The following is an 11,093-nucleotide window of genomic DNA, read 5'->3' on the forward strand; positions in this document are numbered from 1 at the left end:
GACCGAAGGGGTAAATAGTACCTATTTATGCCTAGCAGTATGTTTATGATATGTTATTATGTAGTAGTGGTAGGGGTGAAATAGTCCCCGTAACCGGTTGAGAACTTGAGATAAACCGGAGGGTAGGTCGGGCACCCAAATATGCTTGACAGGGGTAGGTCGGACACCCTGGTATGTCTGACAGGGGTAGGTTGAGCACCCTGATATGCTCAGCAGGGTAGGTCTGGCACCCATATATGCCTGATAATATGTTTATTGTATGATGTGTGGTATGATGGGGGAACTCACTAAGCTTTGTTCTTATGGCTTTCAGTTTTTGTTTCAAATCCTTCTTCGAGGGGAAAAGAGTCGACACGATAGCAGCACATCACACCACGATTTTCCGCACTATGATGTTCTTGGGATTTGTACTCTGACATTATTATTATTTTATGACATGCTTTTGAGACATATGATCTATGGTTTTTATGAAATGAAATAACTCGATAATGTTTTCCATAATCTGTTTTATGAGTTATTAAATTAAAAATGAAATTTTTGGTCTTGAATTTTGGGATGTTACAATCATAAGGTTTAATGTTGAGTTAAGAAGCTTAAATAGGGTCTAAGACCCTAAATTAGGGTTTGGGTCTGACTGGAGTATGCCATGCATAACTTTGGTATACCCAACATACTCCAATGATGAATCACGACCCCCCTTGCCTAGTATGCCCAACGTACTCCCCAAGTACGCCCCGCCTACTAGGCTTCCCCTTAATCATTCAAACTTCCGAATGGCATATCTTATTCATTTTAAATCCGATTTCGACGATCCTTATATCCACAAAAGGTGACAAGAAGCCCTACACTTCTATCAACTCATCCTTACCTTAAAACTTCCTGAACTAAAATCCAAAATCCAACAAAAGCCCAGACTCACACTTTACCGATATCCTCCTTGACTCCAAAACACAAATCGAACACCCGAATCATCTAAAATACATTACGCACACCTAAATAAATCTAAATATGTATTTCTCAAAGGCCCTAAGACTTATGATAACCGATCTTCAGGTCACCGCCCCGGATTAGGAAATGATTCGGAACAATGCGTTACGCTTTGTTCACAATCAACTCGAAACCCATCAATCCAAAGTTGTTTGAACCAATTTATTATTATATATTGTTATATATATTTTTTAATATTATGATAATACGATCTAAGGATCCATATATGACAAATTTTGTTGTTGTATGTTGTCTAATTTGGATGTTATATCTTGTAGGATGTTTAATCTGTATGCAAAAAATAGTTTAAAGGGTCAAAATTGTCATTTCCTCATTAAGAGAAAACACTCAATTGCCTAACCAAATATCAATTTATCGTTCAGATACAGATTCATAAAAAATCTCTATATCATTCAGATATGAATCATCCAGATACTACCAAAAAGCGCTTAAGTGATTGTTGAATTGACAATTATTAAATATAAGTGGGGTTACCTAAATAAATAAATTTCTAATTGATTAAATGAATTATTAGACGATTAAATGATACTTGATAATTTATAAATAAAAGATCATGTATAAATATACTTATTTTCACAAAGTGTATTAAAATAAGAACATTGAATTTTACTTAAGGTTACATTGTCCTCTGTTATAAGATGAGTTTATCCTAATACCCTAGACATTGAAATAAATTAGGAGTAATATATCATACCTAAAAATTAAGTAAGTATATATTTTTACCGATTGTTATAGCCATAATAAAAGTACATTATGAAGTATTATTTGGTAATACTTGAAATATGAGATAATTGATTGATATAGATGCAAAAATTCAGAAAGGTGGTAATTTTGCCATTACAATGGCTTTATTTTGTGTGATTTAGGGTAAGAGTTCTTGATCAAAGCCTATAAGAGGGAAGTGGTCAATGGTTATTTCAAAATGTGTAGATAGTCGAAATACGTAGATATTTTAAAATAAAATCCAGAATAAAGGATATATACTTTTTCCTCGAAACATGTTGAAATGATCATTCGAGAGCATGTTGATTGGGTCGGATCTGATCCATTTAGTATGAAGTGGACTCCAAAATAGTACATTTTGAAAAAAAAAGTTATTTTGCAAAAAAATGTAAAATTAAGTATTTACAAAAAACCATCAAACAATGATTAGATTACTTAATTTCCCTACAATATATTATTCTTTTTTAAGTTTAAAAAAATAAATAAATTACGATAAACTGATTTATAAACTACTTTTATTTTTTATCTTTTTTATTTTTTATTTGAGATACAGCACCTAAATATCAATTTGGTAATTCTATATTCTTTGGAATGTTTGCTTTTCCATTTAAGGATAATGAATTTTTAATCAACCGTTAACCTTATAAACGTATGATTTGATTTGACTGATTGTACTCCGTAGTCAATGTTTTTCCTCGTTACACATTAGAATCCAATTGATTGCCTTTGGATTTCATCCGGTTCTTCACTCCGAAACTCGAATCGATCGCATACTTTGTTAATTTCTTAAATCCCAAAGAACAACAAGAAAACCCAATTATTAGGGTCTCAAAAAAATTCAAGGGATTTTTCCTTATACTGCGAAATTCATGCGATTTCAGTAGATGAATCAGGAATCACAAATGAGTGAGGAATCCAAGAAGCAGAAGAAGGGCACCATTAGCGAAGAAGATGTATCCATCATCTTACAAAGGTTTCTTTTCTCCCTTTTTACTTCTTTTATTAGGGTTTTAGCGAAAGAACACAAATTCGGATTCATTGCTGCTTTGTTGCGATTTGGAACAAACGCTCATATCCGCACTTATTTCATTAAGTTAATCTCTTATAATGGATGAATTCATCTCAAAGGAAGCTCTTTTGTTGAATAAATGTTCGTTTTTGATGTGATTGTTTCGAAGGTACACAGCTACAACAGTCCTAGCTTTGCTTCAGGAAGTGGCTCAACTCGAAGAATCAAAAATAGACTGGAATGCAATGGTGAAACGAACCATGACTGGTATCACAAATCCAAGGGAATACCAAATGCTTTGGCGTCATTTAGCTTATCGTGATGCAATGCTTGAAAACCTTGAAGACGAAGCTAAACCTCTGGTAAGCATCTTGTATGTATATCTATTCTTAAAACACTCATCTGATATATAAGATGTTTTCCATCGTCCATCTTTCAGTTCACATATTTCTTAAATTCCAATTTGCAGGATGATGAAAGCGATTTAGAATACGAGCTTGAAGTTTCTCCACCTGTCAACAACGAAGCTTCAATGGAGGCTGCAGCATGCGTGAAGGTAACCAAGAATACTTCCATTTAATCAGGTGTTACACATATAAGTACCTGTTGCTCCAATTTTACTACAAACCCTAAACCCTAAACATAAGTGTTGTTGAACTGATTGAATGCTTTAGGTACTCATAGCTTCAGGCTCTACATGTGATTCTGGATTGGAAAAAGGGTTGACCATTGAGGCTCCATTGACTATAAACATACCTAGTGGAAAGTCAACAGGAGATCTTTCTGAAAATTCACAAGTAGGTAGTAATATGAGGGGGACAAACATCACAGTTCCAGTTTCTGTTCAAAAACAACCAGTTGCAGTAGTTGGATCTACAGAAGGAGTTGAAACAAATTGTTCAGGAAGTGGGAATTTGCCACCTAGGAGGAAAAGAAAGCCATGGTCTGCAGCTGAAGATATGGAACTTTTTGCTGCAGTTCAGAAATGTGGTGAAGGAAATTGGGCAAATATCTTAAAAGGAGATTTTAAGGGTGATAGAACTGCTTCTCAGCTTTCTCAGGTTTGTTTTCTTTAAGTTTTTAATCAGTGAATGTCATATCCATGGAAAATTAATGAATGTGAAACCCATGTAAGTAATAGTATCTCAGAAAGTAACATTTTTTATTTTATATTTACCAAGATTTCATAGTTCCTACATATACATCCTCAGTTTGACTCCATAAGAAAGTCAAAGTCTGATACTTTGTGCTAATATTATGAAACAATTGACATCTACAGAGATGGAATATTATAAAAAAGCGTAAAGAAAACTCAAATGTGAAGACAGGATCACAGCTTTCTGAGGTACATTTAGCAGCTAGAAGGGCACTTAACATGGCTCTTGATCAGCCTGGAGTTGATAGTTTAAAGTCATCTTCTTCACTTGGTATGACTTTTTCTACACATAGCTCTAACACAGGGACAATTTTTGTAATTTATTTTCTACACAGGGACCAAACCTGCCAACATATGAAAATCATAAACATATGGACTGTTTTACTACAAAATTTTTACACAGAGACCTTTTCTGTAACATAAATGGACAGTTTTTGTAAGTTATTTTCTACACAAGGACCAAACCTGTAAAGATACAAAACTATTGTGACCAAAATATAAAATCTTAAAATATACTCCTTTTTAATTAGATATTATATGAAGAAAAGAAAGTAGAATGACATTATAATAATTGGGTCGATTTTTTAAAGTATAATGCTGTAATAGGAAGATGAAAACAATGAAAGACCTCAATTCTTGCCAACTCATTTAATTTCCACCAATCGTAATGTGACAGGTAGGACAAAATCAAGCATCACCACAAATACTTCCATCCGCCCTATCAATATCATACCCCCTGACACTCCATCCACTAGCACCCGTGAAGACTCTTCAACAAAAACATTCCCTAAAATCTCCCCGAAAACACCACCAAAGTCTCTCCTCAACGGCCCCGATCCGGTGAAAGCCGCCGCGGTTGCCGCCGGGGCCCGCATCGCCACCCAATCAGCAGCCGCCGCTATCTTAAAGCAACAGTTAAAGGGCGCCATCCACATTAAAACAAATGCTACCAACTTCCGGGACCTACATTCACCAAACACCTCACGCCCGCTTGATCATACCTCGAATCTTGGACCCGTGGGCCCGGTGAATCCGGCCCGGGAAACAAATGGTGTTACGGTTTCCACCTTGGCGAATTTGCCTAAAACGGGACAAGGTGAAAATGGCAATCTTGTGAAAGTGGAGGGGTTGGTTTTGAAAAATGATTCGAATAAAAATGTTGAAGATACTTCGGAGAAAAAGGAAGTTAAAGAAAATGAAGATGTGCGTGAGTCTATTATTGGTGGTGATAGTGAACCTATGGTCACGGAAACATGCAATAAGAATGAAAGCACGAAGCAAGAGAATTAGGCCATGACATTATGTGTGTACTGTGTTTGACATGCATTGGACTGTGACAAAGATTGAGACTGAGACTGATGGCCAACCCAAAAAGGTGGGACAGGGATAATGGATTCACGCTTGATCTCTCATCTGTGCAAAAGACGTGAATACTGTTGTCGTTCTCATCATCAAAACTAGTTTTCAAAAAGCTTGTCCAGTCGAGTCCAATCGAACACGTGTTCATGAAAACTTGTAACTTCTTTGTTGTTAGATATTTGATGTATTAGGTTTGGTAGAAATTGTGAATGGTGTTGTATTTAGTTTTATTAGGAATTGTGAAGGCGTTGTATTCGGTGGCTTTACTCGTGAGTTTATGAAAATGATGATACCCGGATTTTTTATTGTCATGGTAGTTGAATCCTGTTGATTTTCCGATTCATCATCGAGTTTAATACCAGGAAATTGCCTGTTTAGATCACATTAAACATGTAATTGTAAGAGGTAAATCGCAGAATACAAAGAAGGTGCATGGCATTCTACATCTAACTGTGTTTGTTTTATTATTTGTGCACAATTTGTTTTCAATATTAATAATGTATTTAAAGCTATGTAAATGATGCTTATGTAAGAAATGAAAAACTCATAGGAAAAGGAAACTGTACTATTGTGCGTAGGTTAGTGCATACCTTGCTACCGATAGTTTCGATGAGCCTATAAAAAATTAAGGCATTGCTGGACCAGAGGAAGAAGTTACAATAAGAATGGGAAAGCAAAATAAATAACACACAACCCACCATACCAGAATCGCCAACCCAAGGAGTGTCCGTTGGGATTTGATGCGATCTATACGTGCTAGTTTTATACAGTGGAAACAAACAGATAACCCTATGTGTACATGCATCCTAAAGATCTAGGTTTTTAATATAATAGCAATCTACTTTCAAAATAAAAAATTATTAACCTTTGGTTCCTTTTGATTTCTTGATTGAGATCTTGACGGCCACACTTGCAAAAGATGAAAAAGACCCAAACCAGGAATTCCACTAGTGAAATCACACCCAAAACACCAACTAGCAAAATGGTTCTTTAAGAGAAAAGCTAAGATAGAAAATCTAATCCTAGGAGGGTTATATATTTCGTCAGGAGAGAGAGAGAGAGAGAGAGAGAGAGAGAGAGAGAGAGAGAGAGAGAGAGAGAGAGAGAGAGAGAGAGAGAGAGAGAGAGAGAGAGAGAGAGAGAGAGAGAGAGAGCAGAGAGAGAGAGAGAGAGAGAGAGAGAGTTTTTGAGCACAAAAGAGAATCACCTGGTTTATAAACCCTAACAGTTTATTTACAGTCTAAAGTTTTAATTCATATATCCAAGCCAATGATAATCCTTATCCTTATGCCAGTCACTCCACATGTTTTTATCTCTAGGATAAAATGGATCTCTTTATTATCCTAGGAGGTTATGAAATATTCTAATCAATTACTAATAAACTAATTAACATTCAACTCATTTAATTAATTAAAACAATGAAATTCATTCCAAAATAATTTTCAATTACTTTATTAATTCATAATAAATTAATAACTTATTTTCTCCTAATTCCTTATTGTTTAATTGAGTTATGAGGGTAACCCAAAATGACCCTACTATTATTAAAAATATTACCAATTAGTTAATGACATTGGACACTCAATCCAATAGTCTCTCACTTGGACAAGTCATCAACTACATGTAGTCAAATACTTCCCTAATAATCAGCAGAGAGTGTGCATTCTAATGCAACTACCAAACTTTGATCTAATCAAGATTCATTCCTTAGATAAGTGATCGGTTACTCTTTTGCTTTAGATATCTATATGAACCTAATATATGAACAAGATTCTCAATTTTGAAGATTATGTTTCTCGATAGAGATTTGTGATGACTGCATCCGACTACCAAATTGAACACATCAATTCAGTCAGGATCCATCCAGACACATTAGATGTCGGCATCAAATCATCAACGACCCTATAGGTATTGCTTTTCCTGTTAAGGTAGAAGGAACAAATAAACATAAACTACATGGTTTTTGTCTACTTACCATATCATACATGGGCATACCCTTTATTAATATCAATTATAAATAGCATTGGAGCAAACCAATACATAAGAAATTCGTAGAGAAAAACCTCACATGTATCTTGGTTTGAAGAATAAAAGATATTATCATCTTAGAATTACTCGTGACTTGATCCATGAAGTAATCTCTAAGTGTAGGTTGTTCCACTATGTAGATCTCTATTAAGTAATCATGAGTGTTAGCGCAATCTCTATGTTATGTCTAATCTCTAATGATACCCTATCCACGATGATGTCTATATCCTCAACACGTTTCCTCACGTAGTGATATTTCTTGAGTATATGTCACACCCCCGACCGAGGCGGCAGAACACGTCGGGCTGTGCGACTAAGTTCATGAATCACATGCAATTGGATATATAACACAAGTACAACAATAAACAAAACAACATTTATATTCCATCTTGATGTTTGAATACATGGTTCTTACAGATAATAGTATAGTACATAAATTGCCTAAACATGTAGGCAAATATAACGAAATAAACTAGATATTTAAATCGCCTGAAAATCCATGAGTTACCTTTTGTCTGAACGTTTGTTTTATGATATCTTGAGAATACATGTAGTTTAGAGGGTCAAACAAGGTTGGTGGAGTTATAGGTTTTCTGCTAACACCAGTAATACTTTTAAAAGTCTAAAAAATATTTTCTTTGTAAGTGTAACCATGCTTAAAACAATATTTGTAAGGAATCTTTGAATAAACTTTGAAAGCCAAAATGTATCTTTACATAAGTAATTTCAAACTTAAAATAGTTTTGAAAGCAATCAAATCCATGGTTTTGTAGTAAGAGAGCTTGATTCTATAGTGAATCTTAGGGAAATTGTCAGAAAAGTCCCAATATTTTCGCAAAAATTATACTTTACTCCCAAAAAAGTTTTTTTTGAATAAAAAAGTCCAAGAAACCGGATAAACGTTACACTTTAACTCTTTTTTTTTTTTTTTTAACCTTTTTAGCCGGTAAGCACTTATGTGGCATGCCAAACTGGAAGGGGATGCTGACGTGGAAGCTGACATGTCAGCATAATTCAATTTGCTTAAAAAAATCGAATTTTTGTAGGGAAAAGAGTGAAAAAGGTTTCGAACACGCAACTTCTCACTCCCACAAAACGCATCTAACCAGTTAAGCCAGAAGTCATATATGTTTTATTTCCTTCACATGTATATATAATCTTTATTTAATTTCATTAAAGTTCTATAAAACATTTTTTCTGGGAGAAAAAGTTATCTGTCATGGTTGTAGTTAGCAACCGCAAATACGGATAAACGGATATACAAATAAAGTTGTTTAATAAAGTTTGACTATAAAGGTGATTAACTAAAGTATACGAATAAAAGTCGAGTATGTTTGATAAGTATAACCGTAACAATGTATGATATTTGTGTAAATAGGCGACAAATCTTATGGGAGTGTACACAAATAGATGAAGAATCTAGGATATAAGTTTTATAGCTTTTATATATATATATATATATATATATATATATATATATATATATATATATATATATATATATATATATATATATATATATATATATATATATATATATATAAAAGCACGATATAATGTCTAAAACTACAGAGTTGATAACCGATTACGACACATGTTTTATGACAAGCTTTTTATACATAAAAAGTTATAGCACTTTGTAGTAAAAAGTTATACCATATTTATTAGTTATAATATAATCATAACTATAATATATCTATATGACATATGATTACTATTTTGTATATGAGGTGTTATTTAACAAAATAACATATATAAACTAGTTATAAATTTGTAAGTGTTTCTTAAAAACCGAATAAATTATAACACATGTATTCTAGCTTTTTATACATAAAAGGTCATAGCACTTTGTAGTAGAAATATATATCATTTTTATTGGTTGTAATAAAATCGTAACAACTATAAAGTATCTATATGACTTATGATAACTAGTTTATTTGAAAATAACTTGTTACTTGTTGAATTAACATTTTATAAACTTGATATGAGTTGTAAGTTAAAACAGAAAATTTAATTTAGAATAACGATTTTTTCCCTGTTTTAGAAAAAGTCTAGAAAAATTATCGGGAGTCAGAATTAGGATCCGTAAATTCTTAAGGTTTAGAAATTGAGTCTAATTTGTCCCTAATTTTTTTCCTTGACCTGATATTGACCCTAACTAAGCTAAAAGTGACCATTTTTACAGACTGATCCGAAAAAGGACTGCAATGATAGACAGTTTTGAAAAAAATCATGATAAATTGTATAAAAAATGTATGAATGTGTGAGAGTAGTCATTGAAAAGGTATCGATATGAACTACTTGCATATAAAACAGTTTTGGAAACTATAAGGTTTAAAATGGGCAAAACATGTCTTGAATAGACCATAATTTTTCACATAAACTGATCACATTATGTAGTATGTTTTCAAAAGTGTTTTTGTAGGAGCACATATATTAACCCCCCCCCCCCAAGATATGTAAAAAACATTAAAAATAGTCCGTAAACACTCACCCTTGATGCGTGATTTGTGAACTAGATTCAATAGTACAATTATCTATGAGAAACACTTCGAGAAAACACGAACTAGAATTGATCTAAACCAAGGATGTTTTGGGCTTGATTTAAACCCAAAAAGAACAATGAAGACTAAAGTATTGAACTAGGAAACACAAAAAAAAAAGATAACAACACAAAGGTAGCACAAGGTGGTGGAGGTTGGTCGTCGAAAATAAGGGCAAAAGGAGGTGGCTACGGTGGTGGAGTGGTGGTTCTTGGTAGTGGGTTCCAAACCAAGAAAATAGAGAGAATGGAGAGGGGACAGTAAGGAGATTATTGGCTGGTGAATTGGTGATTATAATGGGAACCAAAGCCTTCTATTTATAGTGTATGAAGGCCTCTCACAAGCCATGCACCACCATGCTTTGAAAGAAAGTCCAACACATCACTCATCCATGCTTTGTACAATTTGAGAATGTATGTAAGCAACCAAGAACAGGGAAGGGGGCTATCCCACGTGGGTAAGGCAAGGAGGGGAAGAAAAATCTGATTTTTTTATGTCTAGCAAAGTTAGGGAAAGAATGGAGATCATACCCATTCCCTCACATTTGAAGGAAGCTTGCCCGTGTAAGGGTTTTGGCCCGACCCTCATAGGATCATCCTTAAAATAGCTACTTAATGTTCTACCTTAAACTATTACTTCATTTGCACATTTAGTTAATCTTTTTAACAATTAATTTCTTGTAGCGGAACTTTCAAAAAGATCACTAGTGATCTTTATCGGGTAACCCTGGATCCTAAGGAATCCCTTAGGGACTTTGTAAATAGGTTCGGCAGGGAATCCTTGGAAATTTTGACTTTAACTAAGGAAATATATTATGAGCTCCTCTAGTTATTTTACTAACTAAGAAAAGTCTAGGTAATCTCAAGTTTCTTGGATTGCTGTAACCAAATTTAATTGAACCATAAGCTTTGCACCATAATGTCTAATGATAATTAACTAAGAGTCCATGTGATGAAAGCCAGAGTCAACCATATTTGACTCATTGATTTACATCAAACTTTTTTTTGTTGAATTGTAATATCCAAGTCACAGTATAATTTTAGTTTCTTTAAACAAGCAAAAGATTAAAACCTTCATTTTTACTTTTATTTTCGTTTCAAAAGTATTTGTACAAAAAAAATTTCATATATAGAAGTATAAATTGAATCAATCTCCATGGATACGATACATTTACTATTATACACTGTTTAGTGTGCAAGATTTAAGGTATTTACTAGTCGAATCCTCGCGTGTTGCGTGTGAATATAATTATTTAATTAAAATAAAA

At 33.6% G+C, this 11,093-nt stretch overlaps 1 protein-coding gene across 1 annotated transcript; it reads left to right on the plus strand.

The window, feature by feature from the left end:
- Nucleotides 1-2,381: 2,381 nt before the first annotated feature.
- Nucleotides 2,382-5,566, plus strand: LOC111913406 (uncharacterized). Its single transcript, XM_023909114.3, has 6 exons — nt 2,382-2,704; nt 2,910-3,102; nt 3,210-3,296; nt 3,415-3,801; nt 4,020-4,167; nt 4,573-5,566. Exons 1-6 carry the CDS (start codon nt 2,616-2,618, stop codon nt 5,184-5,186), a joined length of 1,518 nt encoding a protein of 505 aa, XP_023764882.1. The 5' UTR covers nt 2,382-2,615; the 3' UTR covers nt 5,187-5,566.
- Nucleotides 5,567-11,093: the final 5,527 nt, after the last annotated feature.

The sequence above is a fragment of the Lactuca sativa genome, chromosome 9 (genome assembly GCF_002870075.4).
Source record: "Lactuca sativa cultivar Salinas chromosome 9, Lsat_Salinas_v11, whole genome shotgun sequence".
In the NCBI taxonomy this organism is placed as follows: domain Eukaryota; kingdom Viridiplantae; phylum Streptophyta; class Magnoliopsida; order Asterales; family Asteraceae; genus Lactuca; species Lactuca sativa.